The 19,028-nt window shown below is 45.7% G+C and overlaps 1 protein-coding gene across 1 annotated transcript; it reads left to right on the top strand.

Moving 5' to 3' along the window:
- Positions 1-3,471: 3,471 nt before the first annotated feature.
- On the top strand, positions 3,472-14,564 carry nptx2a (neuronal pentraxin 2a; the record flags this gene model as incomplete). The annotated part of the gene is made up of 5 exons (XM_084570088.1): positions 3,472-3,921; positions 5,579-5,828; positions 8,463-8,707; positions 13,575-13,754; positions 14,337-14,564. The coding sequence occupies 5 exons, from the start codon at positions 3,472-3,474 to the stop codon at positions 14,562-14,564; spliced, it is 1,353 nt and encodes a 450-aa protein (XP_084426214.1).
- Positions 14,565-19,028: the final 4,464 nt, after the last annotated feature.

The raw sequence follows: 19,028 nt of genomic DNA, 5'->3' as shown, positions 1-19,028 counted from the left end.
CAGCAAGAACCTTGATTCCTACATGTTGCTATGTGGCATACTAACACCACAAGCTGTATTGATCGAATCCTATATATTGTCTAATATACAGCTATCAGGCATAACATTATGACCACCTTCCTAATATTGTCTAGGTCTCCCTTGTGCCTCCAAAACAGTTCTGAGATGCATCAGGGAATGGACACGGGCCTTCTGAGGGTGTCCTGTGGTGTCTGGGAACAGAATGTTGTTAGTGGGGGCCTTTGGGTCCTATGGGTTGAGGAGAGGGGCCTCTGTGGGTGGTACATGTCTAAGTAACATCCACAGCCGAACATTGTGACAAGAAACGTGACATTTAACGCATCCTTGGCATTTTAGATGCCCTCTGACTACATCCTCCGTACTGACCTCGGCGAACACTTCCTAGTTTTGCCATAAAAGGAGTCTCAGCAAAATGTTAGGAAATGTGCTCTTTGTTTGAGTCTCATACCGTATTGCATGCAGCGAACATTTCCGGACACTCGTGTGCAAACCAGCGTCTGGACAGAATCTGCGATCAGCTCATGCAGGCAAAGCAACCCAGTTCTGACATGTATTAATTTAGATGGGAAATCTCACTTAGGATAAGAACTCAATCCCTGCTGACTTCTTAACCCTCGCTGAAGCGCTTAAAAAAGTAACGTTCCCTCATCCCAGCGTTCACCAGTTGCAACATGAAAGGAAATAACTTCATCCCGTCAACTTTGAAGTGCGAGTTGTCATCTCCCCTCAGTCTCCACCACTCCCACTTCACCTCTGCCAGCTTTTTCCTCACCGAGAACGCCGGGGGTTGCGGAGGGATCCGGGTTGGAGGGGGCAGTCGGGGGAGATCATGAAGTTGCCATGGTGATTGTCTGTCCCTTTCCCCCCACCCGGGGGACCTGTCATATTGGAAACAGCTTTCCTTGGCGGTGCCTTCCCCAGCCGTTCGCTGTCAGCACTGGCGTCATGTGCCCATTGTACACAGAGAGGTGCATTAATGCCGGCTGACGTTTAGCTATTAGGGCCTGCGAACAGATAGGAGGTGACATCTGTGACGGGCAGCTTGGTAATACCGCGCGCCACGTTAAGACAGCATCCGGCATGAGATGTCACCGTCCAACTGCTTTAGGCTTCATGGGAAGTATCTTGAGGATATAAAGACTGATCATGTGGCGGGGTTGGAAAAAAAAGATGTCTCAGGGCTTGATAACAGCTGCGCAGAGCTCGATTCAAAACTGAGCCGACGTCTGGCTTTGAAGTTTTTCATATTCTGCAATTCTTACCGGATAACTGACAGACATCTGCTGCCTTGTTTTAGTCTGACAAAACATGAAGGAAGCTCCAAACAAGAACCTGCTGCGATAATCTTCAGTGTCTGACACTGGGAAATAAGCTAATGGCTTCAAATGGTTGCAGCAGTCAAGGCTTCCTCTGCTGATTTTTAAAGCACTGTCGCACACGCGACGGCATAGCTCTGCTGTGTACTTGGCTGCAGAAACTTTTTTTTTTTTCTCATTTTACCTAATGCTGTTCTTTCACTTTGGGTTATTTTGAGAAGAGATCGCATCCCGAAAAGGTTCTGAGATCACAGTCGTGTTTGAAGGTGTGACATATTTCCGCACAGGAAATAGATATCCGGGTGAGATTTTTGTTTACAGAGATTGGATTTGAATTTTAGAAAAGGCTCGTGGCATAGTTTGAAGTTTTTGTCTGCTGCGTCTCCGTCTCTAGAGGGGGTAGATTTTGGCCCAGCAAAAAAAAGAGACACAGCCACAAACAGAGCATTTGTTTTTCACGTGATAGGATTACCTCCTGCCAGACAGATTAAAACAAGCAAAGGTGATTCTCAGTAGATGGCCGGGATCACAAATACACATACACCGATCAGGCATAACATTATGACCATCCTAATATAGTGTAGGTCTCCATTGTGCCTCCAAAACAGTTGTGACTCATCAGAGAATGGACATGGACCTTCTGAGGGTGTCCTGTGGTGCCTTGCAACAGGATGTTGTTAGTGGGGGCTTTTGGGTCCTATGGGTTGAGGGGAGGGTCCTCTGTGGATCAGGCTTGTTCCAGTGCATCCCACAGATACTTGATCAGTTTGGGATATAGTGAATTTGGTGGCCAAGTCAACACCTTGAGATGTTCTTCATGTTTTTTTGAGTTGTTCCTAAACCGTTTTTGTGTGTGTGCCTGTGTCAGGCTGCATCCTGCTGGGGATGGCTGCTGCCATTAAGGAGTGTCATTGCTATGGGGTGGGGGTGCCAGGTCTGGTCTAGGTGGGTGCTGCATGTCTAAGTCACATCCACACGAAAGCCAGGTCCAAAACTTTCCCAGCAGAACATTGTATTGTCACGAGATGGTCAATGTTATTCACTTCTCCTGTCAGTGGTTTTAATGTTGTGGCCAACATTTAAAGTTAAAATTAGTATGTTTACAGAAAGATATCTGAAAATGTTACACATCAAGGGGTTTGTTTAGTTCAGCACACACCATCAAACCAACAATTTAAAACACATCCACTCATCCTTGAAGTTTGGCCTTAGGTCAAGTGCACCCTGAAAAAAAAGTTCCTCAAACTAATGAAAAATTGTGGCTCAGAAAGGGCAACATTTCTCAAATACAAGGTCCAAACATCTGTTATCACACGTGTTTAGATTAATAGCTACATCAGACATTGTCATCCTTGAATAAGGAAGACAATTAGAGTCACTGTGCCATCATATAGCCCTACAGACACCACCACCAGTGTGCGAGGTGCGAAGTGTGCGTTTTGTTTGCCATCTTTAGGGTTCGGCGCGTTTAAACGGGTCACGAAAAGTCAATGAGACACGCTCACAGCATGACTCCGACCCGCTGGGACTCACTGATGACGCAGGCTGAGGCTGAATAAGCCCGAGCGCACACATGATAAACGGAAGCGCCAGTGCGCATCTCCCCCATAATAATCTGACTGAGCAGCGTCGCTGTCTTTTCAGCACCACTCACTGACAGTCCAACCAACCAGAGAGGCAAGACGGACAAAACTGTGTTGCCTGCAACATCCGTGGATTTTTCTTTCATTCTTTTTTTTTCTTTCTTTCTTTTAAAGATACCATACCAACATTTTTTTTTTCTCTCCAACTGAAGGAATTATCAAATTCAGGTTTGAATCTGCCGAGTTTCCACCTGCTGAAAGCGTTTAGATTTATTGGAGAATTTCTTTTTGAAAGAGGACCGACCATGTGGTTGGTGGATGTATAACGTTTTCACTGCGGATTCTGGTTTGGTTTTGCCATGTTTACACCAGAAAATAAGTTTGAGCGTTTTTAATTCACCTTGGAAGTCTAGAGAAATGTCCGCGACAACTTGAATTAATGAGCTGTGGTTGAAAGAAGTTGATTATCTTTACGGGGGACTTTCATGCGTTAATTTATAATTTAGGAGCCTTTGCTTTCCGTATATATTTGTGCATCCTATCTAGCCGGAATGCTTTCTTTAGTAGTTGGGCTCTTGTTTCTGGTCAGTGGACGCACGGCGCGAAGCCAGGACGCTACAGGTAGCCGCTTCGTGTGTAACGCCATCCCTCCGGGCGCAGAGCCCGGATGCGGCTACGGTCCGACGGGGAACCGCGTCCAGAGCAGCAGCCCCGTGGAGGACGAGCTGCGGAACACGATCATCCAGCTCCGGGAGACCATCCTGCAGCAGAAGGAGACCATCGTGAGCCAGCAGGGAACCATCAAGGAGCTCAACTCCAAGCTGGCGCGCTGCGAGGCGGCGGCCGAAGAGTCGTCGCAGGGCAAGTCCCGGGGTCAGGGCTCCAGACGGAAGGAGTACGGCAAGAACACCATGGGGGACTTGCCCCGGGACCCCGGCGACACTATAGATCAACTGGGCAAGACCATGCAGAGTCTGAAGGGTCGGCTGGAGAACTTGGAGGTAAGGTTGCACAAACATGCAGACTGTGCGTAAAGGTCTCCACCAAACCAAGAATTTCCCAACGCGCATGAACATAATCAGCCGGATCGTATATTTGCTCCAAGCTTTACGCACCATCAGCAATGCCTCGCAGCCCTTTCACCACTCACGCCTTTACTGTGGAGTGGAGGACTGCTCGTCTGAAAGCACTCCGCGCTTCAGGAGACCTCTCGGGGGAATGGGGAGATCAAAGGGTCACGTAATAAGCATGTCACATCAGTGCGTTTTTAATCATTAACTGACAACTCCGAGGGTGAAGCCAACTGGGCGCGAGTCATCAATAAGAAATGAACAACAAAAAGAAAAGAAAAAATCTTGTCAAAGGTGTAATCACGCATGTGGTGCAGGGATTTGCAACTCAACCCTGAATAATTAATGAGTACAGCGCGTATGTGTTCCACATACACTTTTATTTTCTCAGCCATGTGACTAATTATTCATAGCAGCTGATGATATTAATTCCCCCAGATTTCACCTGCGATGAAGCGTTGAGGGGGATTTTAAATTAAATCAAACGGTTAATGGCTTAGTCGTGCTCGCCCTCATCCACCTGAAAGCTTTGCATCCCCACCAGCCCCACTCCCCCTGCCTGCATTAAATCCACAAGGCTCAGGGATCACATTCATCTGATGCTGAGGTCACTTATTGTGAGGTCTGTTACATGCAGCAGGATGTTGATGTATTTGTGTAAGCCCCGGCAACACATATTTGATCAACATTTATCTCACATGCCACGTCAACAGTCCTCACCACCTGACAGCCCTGATACCATCGCAGTCACAATACAGTTTTCCAATTCAAGGTTATTTTTATATGCCACTATGCTGCATTGCCAATCCCATCCATCTCTCTATTCCCTCCCCACCCAGCTTCTCTCCTCTCCTTGATTGGAAGCTTTAATGCCCTGATCAAATCAAGGGTACGCCGCAGCTGTGAGGATACATATTATATTGCATTTTAATCACATATCTATTGATCCGCATCTGCTTTACGTAATGACTGCTGCAAGGCAGGTGTCGCCGGAGCTGGGGCGACTCGACCAGCGACCGAAGCTGCATGCACACATCAGGGCCATGTGATAGCTTGCCTCAGACTTCGCCGCCACAGTGTCGGATTGCCAGAGACCTGTTCAGATGGCACCACTGTGTGTCAGGGGACGGCAAATAAACGCGGGCGTGTCCCAGAGTGTCTCGGTTCCTAAGTGAACCAGACAGCGGGGAAACACAAGCAAAGCTTTTTGGTATTATAATCCCAGTTTACTTTGCAGTGCATCAGTGTACCAAGCATGGGCCTCTTATCACACCGGGTGTACTTTTAATACCCAGGCCAGCCGTGAGAGTTTGGCAGGTTGTCAATCAGAGTCCAGCACAGGGACACTGTCTTCATTTTGATATTGCTATATAAAAAAAAAACAATGGAACTGAGCCATCTACTGCAAATCTAGGTCTTTATGGACTGGAGGATTAACTGGATTATATTCTGTGCCATTATCTATCTATCTATCTATCTATCTATCTGTCTATCTATCTATCTATCTATCTATCTGTCTGTCTATCTATCTATCTATCTATCTATCTATCTATCTATCTATCTGTCTATCTATCTATCTGCATCCCAGCAGCAGAGTTTGCGTCTCCCCAGCACAAACGTGTCAGCTTCCGGAGGTGTCTCGGCCCTGACTCCCCTGCCACCGGAGCTCCGGGAGCTGCTCCGGCAACGTCTGGGGGCGCTGGAGACCCAGCTCCTCCGGAAGGTGGCCGAGCTGGAGGAGGAGAAGAGCCAGCTCTACAACGAAACGGCGGCCCACCGCCAACGCACAGAGAACGCGCTCAATTCCCTCCTGGAGCGGATCACAGAGCTGGAGAAAAGTAAGAGATTCAATGGGTGCCGTGAAATATATACCGGCCACATTTCTGCCAGACCTTTTTCTTTTTCTTTTTCTTTTTCTTTTTTTTTGTCTGCCGGATTTAGCACTAATTAGACAATCCCATGTGCAAATTTGTGATGATGCAAGTATAAATCTTGCAACCTGATTTTCTTTTCCTTTTCTCAGAGTCATTCTCGTAGAAGCTCCCGGTGTTGAAAATATGGCTTGGAAAGCTACACTGAATCCTTAATTAGTTTAAGAAATATTGGAGAGTGTCCAGACTTCAGGCTATCGCTTTGATGGTAGACGTCAAAATAACATAAAATATCTCAAGCCCAAAGGAGAATTACTTTAGAAGATTTAGAAGACACTTCCTTTGGCCTCGTGTCCGCTAAGGCAGAGCTCATTAGGTCAGTGGCGGATACGAGGGTTAGCTCTGGGTAGGGAACAGCTAAGGCACACTCACAACGAAGGTGGCTGGAGTAACACAATGTACAGTGTGATCAGTAACTATGGTAATGGATGCTGCCTTTGTGAGAGTTATTTTGTCCAATTTATGTCAACCCTGTGCCAGAAAGGTGTCGGTTCGATTGTAAAGAGAGAGTTTTGAGGCTGGAGTTTGTGGTGTTGCTCTTTGACTGTTTATGTGAAGGTTTTTCCTCCACTGGTAGCGCTTTAAGGACTTTGTAAGATGTCCCAGCTGTGCCTCTGCACTGGCCTTACAGCAGGAGTAGAGTCAGTACGCTGGAATCGAGAATTTAAGTGCAAACCCGAGGACTGATGAAGAGCTGATGGCAGGGGGCCATGCTTTTCCTTTAGTATATTGTGTTTTCCCTGCTCTGTTGCTGTGTTGAGCTGCGGGTCAGAGCGGTTCAAACGGGCAAAACACCACTAAAGCTCACACAACACAGCCCATTTATGTCTAATTCAGTGTTACGGCTGCACCGTATATCCGGGGCTATTGTGTTTTTAACAGTTAGTCGAGCCTCAAATACTCTGCTCAACACAGATAAAAACCCGCGCTTCAATCCCATTAAAATATTCAGTGTGCTTCCTTTGTGCAAATCCCCCCTGCAAAGTAATATATGTGTGTGGTTTTCACAGCTGCTTTTTTCTTTTTTCTCCTGTTTCATTTTCTCCCAAAAAATGTTCAGTAAGCTGCTGCCTCTCTGTCTTTCTTGAACGCGTATGATCCGGCATCCATGGTTACCCAGTCCTTTGTTCATTCATTTATTAAGAGTCTTTCTTTTACACGTGAAGGAAATCCACATGTGATAATGTATAATCTCAGATGCATTAAGTCAGCCACCATGCAAGCCTGAAACTAGTAATAGTAGTACCCTAAGTTCTGTATTTGTAGCTATTATGATGGTGGCATTTTTACTTTTATGGTTAGCAACCACATTATTTGTCTGTCAGTCATTCTGTTGTTGGGTTGCTCCTCTGGTCCTGTAGGTACCTCAGCAATCACATGACATACTTGGCATGTCATATAACTGTTGTTGTGGGGCCAAGAGGATGATTTGATTTTTGTGATTTTCTTACTTTGTTTCCTTGACTCTAGCCAATAGTTTCACAAAAAAAAATAAAAAATGTGCGAAAAGTTCCAGATAATGGAACCTTAAGGGGAACTACTGTTTTTTACAACCTGGACCTTTTTTCTGGCATAAAATACGATTGTTTATTCACCCATATAACTTTGGTGTCATTTGTTGTCATATATCCATATAGTGGGAGTGACTGGGGCACCGAAACACAGCCTCTAAATAACGCATTATCTGCCGCGAAACTCGTTAATTTCACCAATATTTTGTTATGTTACGCTAGTGCTATTCCGCATTGAGTCAGGAGTTACCTGCTGTCATCATCCGGGGTCTGTAGATTGACCTACAGACACTGGATGATGTCTTCTGACCTGGATGATGTCATCTCTGAGCGCCGGTCGGCTGGCTTACCTGTAATTCGCTACTGCTATTTTTTTGCAACGTGGCTGAATATTTTCCATTTCTGAGGTTGTGTATGAACCATAGCAGTAGCAAATTACAGTTTTCGCGGCATATAATGTATTATTTAGAGGCTGCGTTTCGGTGCCCCAGTCACTCCCACTATATGGATATACGCTGATCTAAATCTCCCGAAAGACTACAAATCACACAAAAGTTATATGGGTGAGGAAACGATTGTATTTTATGCCAGAAATATGGTTCAGGTTGTAAAAAAACAGTAGTTCCCCTCAAACCCTTCCTCTGTACCTACAACAAGCCTCGTGTTGGTACAGACATGTTCTCCTCACGATGAATTTTAAATCACTTGTACTCACCTTTTTGGCATTTGAGCTCAGCCTGGGCTATTGCTAATGGGAAATGGTGCTAAGTTAGCATGCTAGGTTTCTCTGCACTAACCCAGTTATGGTCTACTTGTCTTGAGACTACATACAGTAGCATCATTTTAGTTTTCCTAGATGACAGTGTACCTAGCTAAAGAAAGCTACCATAGTTACCATCGCCGCTGGCAACCATTGCCGTTACCCAATCCCTTTTTACTTTCTCTTACGTGTAAGCAGCCATCGTACCTTTGCACGACCTGCACCATCAACCTCTTCCTACACCTAACCGCGTGTGTTTCATATCAACAGCTAACAACGCCTTCAAGTCACCCGAGGATTTCAAGGTATCCCTCCCTCTTCGTACCAACTACCTGTACGGACGCATCAAGAAGAGCCTCCCGGAGATGTACGCCTTCACCGTGTGCATGTGGCTCAAGTCCAGCGCCACTCCCGGCATAGGAACCCCGTTTTCCTACGGCGTACCTGGCCAGGCCAATGAGATAGTCCTCATCGAATGGGGAACCAACCCAATTGAGCTACTAGTTAATGATAAGGTACGTCTACAATGAGCGTCAATCATTTGCTGATAGCAGAGAGGAGCGATGAAGAGCAAAGTGTCCTCTATTATTTGCCCGTCAATGCAACTGCCTCTAATGATGGAAGTAAACGCACGGTATTATATTGGCAACGGCGCTGCTGAAACACAAATAATGAATGAATACACTCGCATCTGTCTGTTTCTGCGTGCGGTGAATCACTCCGTGTCCATGTGTGTACAATAACGATACGGCTGGGGAGGAATTCACTGACCATCAGCTCTGAATATTTAATTTTGCACCTTATAAACATTTAATATCGCTGACCCACATCCCACACGTGCCCAAGAATACGAGGAATTCATTAGAGAGCGTGCAGTGCTGGTGCGTGCTGTTTTGAAGTCATTGTCTTATTTGCATTCTGCATGTGTACAGTGCTGTAGGTGCACAGTCACCTGCTGTGAGCATCCAAGCTACCAGATTTTAACAGACATAAATGAATATTTTATGTCATTTAATTTTAAAAGGATTGGAATTGTTATATAACTCTATATCTCCGTAGTCATAGATTTTTGTTTCATGATCGCACAGTTGCTTCCGCAGCACCGTGAGCATTTTGGGGTAAAAATTTTCTGCACTTGAGACGTGTTTTTTTTTTTTTTTTGTTTATTCCCACTGTCTTGTTTACACTTGGCGTTATTGGCACAGGCAGGTCTCCCCGCAGTTTTTCCCCCTCACCATGCATTATACATGCGTTCAAGTCAGACAGATGAGAGAAAGATGGTGGGAGAAAAGGGTAAGAGTGTGAGAGGGGAAGAAAAAAAAAAAAAGAGTGGAAGAGGAGTTGGAAATGGAAGCAGCCGCAGAGCCTCGGAGGTGATGGAGCAACGTTAAGAAAGAGAGGGAAATGAGGAGAAAGATCAGACGATGCCAGAAAGAAAAAAATATGAAAGAACAAGATGGAAACTGAGAAAGAGAGCGAGATGGGGGGAAAGTAAGTCAAAGCTGGGCGGATAGGATAGCCTTATGTGCAGCGGCACATCCATGTGTTGAACTTGTTCGCAGTGATAACAGGGTCCGCTGGGGCACATTGTTTATGCTGTTCATTTGGCTGCATACTGAGAAGGAAGCAGAAAGCTGCCTCGACAGTATTAAAAAAAAGTGCAGCGTTGTGTGCATTAACGTGCCGATGCAGGGAGGGTATCTTTGTTGTTCAGAAGCGGCATCTTCATCAGGATACATCGTCTCTTTGTTCAGGAGGCACTGTCGATATCTCCCAGTGTTTTTCCCCGAATGCTTAGGTGGATCTTTCATTCAAATTGGACTGCCCGGAGTTTAATCTGCGACTTATGCATTCAGTTGAGTCTTTTGACCCGTATGCACATGGAATCTGATGCCTTTAATAATCAGCTGTTGCGTCATTTCCCAAAACGGTGTTCAAAATGCATGCGGTTCTTGTTTTTTGACACTACAATACAATGACACCGCTACTTTTGTCACTGCCCACAGGAGATTTTAGGACTTTTTTTCTTCTCCCATTACCAAGACATTTTACACCTACCTGCAGAAACCTATCAATGGCTTTCAGAGGTGTAGAAAGAAAGTCCGTTAAACCCCTTACCTTTTTTCCAATGTGACATTTCTTAGCATGAAAAGCACAAATGCAGCTGCAGACACTTGCATTCCTCTTAGGTATGCCATGTACCGGCCGGTTGGAGAATAAGTACTTTATTATGTAATCATAAAATACTTAATCTCCCACTGGCCTAAAATTGCACCTTTTTTTTTTCTTTGAGAATGAGATCATTTATAGTCATTTAAAAGAAGGCGAGTGAGTCATGCAGTCGTAGTATGCCCTGTGGATGCGGTGTGTATTAAGCTCTTTGTGTACAAAAAAAAAATACAAAATCAGCGCAGTTAAATCTCAGTTGTTGCAGAATATTTATTTAACATTAAGTTATTTATATATTTGTATGCACTCGCCAGCCAGTTCATTCTGTGCATCTGCAAATATCTAATTAGCTGATCATGTGGCTGCAGCTCTGCGCCTTTAGGCATGTAGACACGGTCAAGACAATCTGCTGCAGTTCAAACCGAGCGTCAGAATTTGGAATACAGATGATTCAAGTGATTCTGACGTGGTTGTCGATGCCAGACAATCTGGTCTGAGCATTTCAGAAACTGCTGATCTGCAGGGAATTTCACACACAACCGTGTCTAGGAGTTTACAGAGAATGGTGAATGCTGAAAAAGAGAAAATTTCTCCGGGTGAAAATGCCTCGCTGATGCCAGAGGTCAGAGGAGGATGGCCGGACTGGTTTGAGCTGATACAGAACTGATACAGTAACTGAAATAAACACAACCGAGCACCTCTGATCGTACAAAACGTTGAACCTTGAAGAGGATGGGCTACGGCAGCAGAAGACCAGGCGGAGTGCAGCCCCTGTCAGCAAAGAAGAGGGATCTGAAGCTACAATTCATAAGGTCTCACCAACAGAAGATTGGAAAGACATTGATTGGACTGATGAGTCTTGATTTCTTACACAACATTCGGATGGCAGGGTCAAAATTTGGCGTATAAAACAAGACAGCATGGATCCATCCTGACTTGTATCAACAGTTCAGGCAGTGGTGGTGGTGTAATGGGGCGGGGTATATTTTCTAGGCACACTTTGGTCCACTTTGTACCAACTGAGCCTTCTTGAGAACTGTTGCTGACCATGTCCATGCCTTCATGACCACAATATACCCGTAGTCTATCGGCTACTTCTGGCAGGATGCTGCTCCAAGTCGCAAAGCCAAACATGGTCTCTTGAACGTGACAATGAGTTCACTGTACTCAAATGGTCTCCACAGTCACCACGTCTCAATCCGATAGAGCTCCTTTGGGATCATCATGGATGTGCAACCAACACATCTGCAGCAACTGCTTGATGCTACAACCGAGCACCTCTGATGCTACAAAACGCTGAACCTTGAAGAAGATGGGCTCCGGCAGCAGAAGACCAGGCCGAGTTCAACCCCTGTCAGCTGAGAACAGGAATCTGAAGCTACAATTCATGAGGTCTCACCAAAACTGGACAACAGAAGATTGGAAAGATGCTGATTGAGTTGAGTTGATGAACCTTGATTTCTTACATGACATTCGGTTGGCAGGGTCAGAATTTGGTGTAAAAAACAAGAAAGCGTGGATCCATCCTGACTTGTATCAACAGTTCAGGCAGTGGTGGTGGTGTAATGGGGTGGGGTATACTTTCTAGGCACACTTTGGTCCACTTAGTACCAACTGAGCCTTGTTAAGAATCCTTGCTGACCATGTCCATGCCTTCACGACCACAGTATACCCGTACTCTATCGGCTACTTCCAGCAGGATGCTGCTCCATGTCGCAAAGCCAAAACTGGTTTCTTGAACGTGACAATGAGTTCATTGTACTCAAATGGTCTCCACAGTCACCACGTCTCAATCCGATAGAGCTCCTTTGGGATCATCATGGATGTGCAACCAACACATCCGCAGCAGCTGCTTGATGCTACAACCGAGCACCTCTGATGCTACAAAACGTTGAACCTTGAAGGAGATGGGCTACGGCAGCAGAAGACCAGGCCGAGTTCAACCCCTGTCAGCAAAGAAGAGGGATCTGAAGCTACAATTCATAAGGTCTCACCAAAACTGGACAACAGAAGATTGGAAAGACGTTGACTGAACCAGTGAGTCTTGATTTCTTACACAACATTCGGATGGTAGGGTCAGAATTTGGCGTAAAAAACAAGAAAGCGCGGATCCATCCTGACTTGTATCAACAGTTCAGGCAGTGGTGGTGGTGTAATGGGGCGGGGTATAGTTTCTAGGCACACTTTGGTCCACGTTGTACCAACTGAGCCTTCTTGAGAACTGTTGCTGACCATGTCCATGCCTTCATGACCACAGTGTACACGTACTCTATCGGCTACTTCCGGCAGGATGCTGCTCCATGTCCCAAAGCCAAAACTGGTTTCATCATCATGGACGTGCAACCAACACATCTGCAGCAACTGCTCGATGCTGCCATGTCAATATGTACCAAACTCTCTAAGGAATGTCTCGAGCACCTTGTTGAATCAGTGCCGCAAGGAATTAAGCAGCTACGAAGAAATCTGGTACTAGGAAGGAAGGTGTACCTAATGAACTGACGGGTGTGTGTCTATTTATGTCATAAGTATATACAGTATATATAATTTTAAAATCCCATTTCTTTAAATTGCTCAGAGAGCCCAAACAGCTCAGAGAGACTTCTTTTTTTTTTTACTTCCACTGTTCCCCGTAGTCCCAGAACAAAAACGTACCACCTGGCATCCTTAACAAGGTCGATTGCTTCCATAATTGCGTGTGACTCTACATTTATTTTCAGTGACTCTTCCCATCTTTTCCGCTTAATTTATTTTTTTTTTTTATCTAGGGATGTTCTGCAGCAATATCTGAGTGTGAAGTAATTTTGTAGGCTCGTGAGAAAAAGGGCTAATGAGTTACAGCACGCATTCCCTATCTCAGGAGCCGCGCCGTATCCTCAGAGGGCCGCGACGTCACCGGATGCTAGAACAACCGGTTGTTTTTCTTTGATCCCCGAACAAAGCGCCAAAGCGTGCGAGGACACTGTTTCGCTGGTAGCTATCCGACTGCTTTGAAGGATGCTCTATCCCTTGATGTCACCTGGGTAATCTAAATTTTATATGTCGCAGTGGAGAATTCTCTGCAGAGGCTTGTCTCTTTGAAGGCCTAACCCTTCTAATTGGGATCCTTGTTTTGTCATGTTGCCTCCCTCATACCTTACATTCCCTGCGCCCTTGCGCGTTGCCCTGTCAACTCGCCCTTGTGTCACTCACCCTATCCACTCGACTCCCCAACAGGTGGCCCAGCTCCCTCTGTCAGTGAGTGACGGGCGCTGGCACCACATATGCATCACCTGGACGACCAGAGATGGTTTCTGGGAGGCTTACCAGGACGGCGAGCGTCTGGGCACCGGGGACAACCTGGCCCCCTGGCACCCAATTAAACCTGGAGGGGTGATCATCCTGGGCCAGGAGCAGGTGAGGCTGATAGAGAAGCTTAGGCGGTGTCACGTGTGCGTCTGTCTGTTTTTCCGTGTGTTAGCAAGATCCCTGTGTGTATTCTCCCCCAAGCTCAGCGCCAGAGGCACAGAGCAGGGGGCAGGAGAGAGGAGGCAGACAGGCTCCTTCTCACGCTATCCTGGCTCACAGTATTACCTCATCCATCTCCTTCTAAACTGTACCATCACACCCATGGGAGCTGTGTTAGCGGGTTGTGCTAGTGGTTAGGTCCATAACAGCGCCACAAATATACTTTAAAAATGTACATTGGCAAATGTTTAATGTCCACAGAGAGCCATTAAGTCATACTGCATTAGGTCGGAGCCTAAGGTGGTTATGCTGCTTTATGTTTCCGTCATACACTCGAGGGGAGATTGCTGCAGATTGCACAATATTGGAGACTGCATGACATTTATGGATATTTTAAAGTGGAAGAAAAAAAAAAACAGCGTGGCAGTTTGATGGAAATCAAACAGAATTGATTCCTTTTTATATTATCTATTTAGTTCCTTTAACTCATATAAATGATTGAATCTGTTTTTTTTTTTTCCCTCTCTGAAGGATGTTGTCGGAGGCCGCTTCGACGCCACCCAGGCCTTTGTGGGCGAGCTGAGCCAGTTCAACATGTGGGACCGAGTGCTCAGGCCCGTGGACATTGTGGGTCTGGCCAACTGCTCGGCTTACATGCCGGGCAACGTGGTCCCTTGGATCGACGCTAACGTGGAGGTGTTCGGCGGCGCGAGTAAAGCCCCCCTGGAAATCTGCGAAGATCGCGCTTTCGATTCCTAAGGGAGCCGACGTGAGGAATCTTAGTCTGAGCCGCTGGGATCGAGAAGCTGAGGACTGTTTGTTGCTTCTGTCGAACTCCAAAGGCGAGGGGAAACATTTTCGCATATTTATGTGGCCTGGCTGTGCAGTCAGACTCCACCATGTTTACTGGACTCACAAGTTCAATTTGAGCTCTGCAGACATTTACAGGAGACTTCAAATTAGTTCCTTCATCTGAAGAAGATTTAATGTTGCATCAGTCTGCTGCAATACATGACCTGCTGTCGTTTAATGTTTTCAGTGGATGAGCTGTCATTTGACTTTGCTTTGAAAACAGCTCTTCTTGGTTGCATTCCTTCTAATGACAATGCTGCACTGTATTTGTAGTGAATGTGCGCGCCAACAGGCTTTTGATGTACTATTTCTGGGTGCTACGCGCTGTGAAGCTCACCCGCTGTTTGAAGAGCAACGAGACGCGGAGGTGCAGTGAAATGAGGTGGAGTTCAAAGTGGACATGAGCAACCCTCCGCTGTTGATTATTTTGAGGCTTTCCAGCGCGGGCAGACTGTCTAAACATTATGCATGAGCCCGAGCAAAGAGTGGAAGTCAGCTCAGAAGCGGCAGCGCATGTTGTCCGCCGATGCACAGAGTGCTGGCGACGTTACGTAAGAAGGACGGCGTGCGTATGCCCGTGCACGTATGGCTTGTCTTGCGTGTAAAAAGATCAGAGATTATGAGGGAGGGAGGGACATTTTCATTCTTGTAAATCTATGCTTAATACCTCGCTGCCCCTTGAGCAGCTGCCATATCCCAAACAGCTTTATGGATGGGGCCGGCTCTGCTCAGGTTAATAGCAATGTCGGACAGCTGCCCAGGACTGGCGACTCTACAGAACCGTGGACGCCAGCTGAGGGGCTCAGAGAGGGCAGGGGCTAGGTTTGACCTTCAAGGACAATCCCTAATTCCTCATCTGGGTAGTAATTACGTGCGATTGTGAATGAGTGTGGCGGTGAGCAGCCCCGGCCCGCCGGGGTTTCTACTACGCTAAGTGTGTCACAGCTGATAAAATATTGAGATGCAGAGGGAAAGTCAAATGAGAGCAGCACTCTGCGGACGTATATGAATATCAATATCAGAAGGAGTTTGGTCTTAATTGCCTCAAGCTGACAGAAAAAAAGAAGTTTTGATCCATGGATATGTTATGTATTTAAAAAATATATATATAAAAGAATTGATCTGATGGAGCTGGATGGGTTTTGGCAGCGCAGGGCGACGCCTTTTCGCAGCGTAATTAATGTCATTTCTTAATGTTGTGGTGGACGTTTGTTTCAGTGGCGTTTGTTTTCAATTAATTCTCACGAGGACGCAAACGGAGACAAAAAAAGACATCAGCTTTGGAACCTTTGTTCTTTCCTTTCCTCTTGTGGACTCTCCTCACAGAACAGACGCTTACATAAAATAATAAAAAAAAAAAGCCATTAAACGCTTCTATCTACATTTGGTAAAAAAAAACTAAAAAAAAAAACTAACTATGATGCAGTAGCTAACTGGACAGCACAGAATGTCGCAAAAGTGACGGCGCACACGCGAAACTACGAACCTGTCGACACGCCGCGGTCGTCCCTCTTTTGAGTGTCTTCGTTAACAATGTTTAAATGTAAAGTCAAAGGATCTGTTTTCCTGTAGAAGGTGTGTTTTTCTTGCTTTTTTCTGCTCATGATTTATGTCCATTAGCAGCACGCTGTGTAAAAAAAAAAGAAGAAGAAGAAGAAGCAGAGGTACTAATATCGCTTTGTTTAAATTGTGTATGGCCTTTTTTCGCGAGAACCATATGTGCTTTTGCTTATGGGCGGTCCAAAATTTCGAGCTCACTGCGCAGCGCAGACGACGGGAGGCAAATGTTTGCCGCCGTCGTTGGCGCGCGGCGGCGGCGCCTGTTTAGGTTTTTGCACTCTTCTGCCGTGCACTTGAATGTCCTTTTGCACCCCGATAAAAGAAAGTCCCAGCTACAAAACAGCCGTGTGAAGCATGTTCTGATAAAACATCATTGCACTGCATTAGTGGTGACGTCGAAGTGTAGTGTGACTCTGCTGGAAGGGTCGTCAGTGATGTTTCTTAATAAGGGAAAAAAAAAAATTGCTGGAGATTAACAAACCTGTTTTCGTTTTACTGTATCGCTCCGATTTCAGTTGCGTTCTTTTTAACATTTTGACATGTAGGTGTTTCTCCAGTCGGTAGCCATATCACTTTATAGGGCTGGCCATGATACACGTGGAAGGATGCGTCCTCTCATCTGGGCAATGAAATGTTGTCAGCGGGAGGGAAATCCTCTGGGCTGGCAGACGTCCAGGTGCAAATGAAAAAATCCGCCCGTGTGGGATTATGGGAGCCGCTACAATGTAGGACACTGTGAGCCTTCTGCATTCTCCTCGATGCTGTGAGTCGATGCTGCTGCCAGTGCTCTGGTGGTGACGCACCAGGCCCCTGTGTTGTTTTTTGTTCTTTTTTCTTGTACTTTATTTTTTTTTTGTAATAGAGCAACAATGCAAGGCCTGCAGCAGACAACGTGAAATACGTGTGCGTTATGTCATGTTATGTTTTTTTTAGCACATTCTTTATCTCTGTCGATGCATCGCTGCTGTAACACTGCGCATCCTGATGTTCTACGGTACGGTTTAATTATTCAAGTAAACGATTCAACTTTAAATAAATGATGAATACACTAGTTTGTGTAAAACATGGATTGTAGACTTTTATTTTTATTTTTTTCTGAAGCGTGAAGAACATAAGAACACAAAACTGCACCAGGGTGCGACTTACTTACGAAAAAAAAAAAAAAAATTAACATCTGAAGAATCGCTTACCTTCATTTATTCGCAGCAGGCCCACTCTTAAAGAGAAACTTCAGCAGTTCTACACAGAAATGTCTGTTTTGAGAGCGCAACACTCAAACCAAGCTGCTTTGCTGCTTTGCGGCCAGTGGGGTTGGGAAAAAAATACACATCGCGTGATGCAAATGATCGTCTGTGAGTCAGACGATATTGCAGAAGCTCATTTTCTCCTGTCACTGTTGCAAACTGTTTCCACCGCCGCCATGTCAGATCAAATCAGCTTTATTTGCAGTGTGCAGTATATATTCTCACACACACGCACGAGGAATTTGTTGCATTTAACAAATTCCTTGCATCCCAGTGTGCGCGCCGTGGACCGTGGAGCAGCCGCGGACGGGGTGAGGTCACCCGGGAAGCGAACCAATAACCTCAAACTCTTTTCTAGTCCGCTACACCATAAACGTAGAAAGGGCAAACCCACATACTGGAGAAAAATGAGCTAGCGCTAAGGCTGCTTGTAATGGACGGCGAGGGGAAACAAACACTAATAAAATCCGAACTGATATGAGCCTTGAACTCGAAAACATCGCCTTCCAATTTTACAGATATCATCAGCTCTTTCTCTCACACACAGTGGTATGATTCAACAGGATAAACAATGTGTGTGTATGTGTGTGTTTGTATGTCAGGTCATGGATTTGTTGCAGTTATTGAGTTTTTCTCCCGCCGCAGTGAGTGGAGTGGGGTGAAAGGGAGTTTTCTAAACAGCAAAAATCCAGAAGGGCTTGCGGAGAAATGATCTTGGCAGCTGCCGCAGATGTCACGATGACGCTTCGTCACCGAAAGCAAATGAGCAATTCAGCGTTGTCAACAGCTCGCGTGTTTAGCGGACCGCTTTTGACTGGACTGGAGTCGCGGCGAATAATTATTTGGCACTTTTCTCTATCTCACGTCCGTAAATTATTCTGCAGATCATGTGGCTTCTTCCAACATTGCCCGGGGTTGTATATAAATGTGAGAAAACTCATAATTAAAATCAGATCTCTCCGAACGCATTTGATTGTCACTGGATGCACGCAGATATCCGCAGGGGGTGGAGGGGCTGGGCGTGGGCAAGAATTAAAATGATCCCAGCACCCTCTCACACGCAGCGTCCCCGCGGAGCGCCGTAGAGCGAGCGAGTCCGTAAAGGCTGCGAGAAAAACAAGTTTCAAAATTGTGACTCGAGAAGTCCTTTGGCTTGGTAATTAAAGCAAGATGGAATAAAGGCCCGCGCAGAAGGCGAGGCTCTCCGAGGCATTCGAAAACTGCTGTTTTCTTGGATGTCACAGACTATTAACGAGACCCACAAATCCCCCTTCAGCCTGTATCGCTGCCTTGATGAAATTATGCATCAAAACCATTACACTCTGTTCTCATCTCTGTTTCTTTGGCAGCCATCTTTTTATGACACGCAAAAGTACTCTCCATTTTTTTTTGGCTGTCTGAAACAAAAGCCATTCCTCCCCTAAATTAGTTATTGTGAGATTACTATTAGCAGTATTAAAGGGGAACTACCGTTTTTTTACAACCTGGACCTTATTTCTGGCATATAATACGTTTACTCACCCATATAACATTTGGAGTTCTTCAGAAGATATTTAGCTCCAGCGGA

The sequence above is a fragment of the Chelon labrosus genome, assembly GCF_963514085.1.
Source record: "Chelon labrosus genome assembly, chromosome: 21".
Lineage (NCBI taxonomy): Eukaryota > Metazoa > Chordata > Actinopteri > Mugiliformes > Mugilidae > Chelon > Chelon labrosus.
The sequence above is the reverse complement of the archived record's forward strand: the minus strand, read 5'-3'. Positions and strand labels throughout refer to the sequence as shown.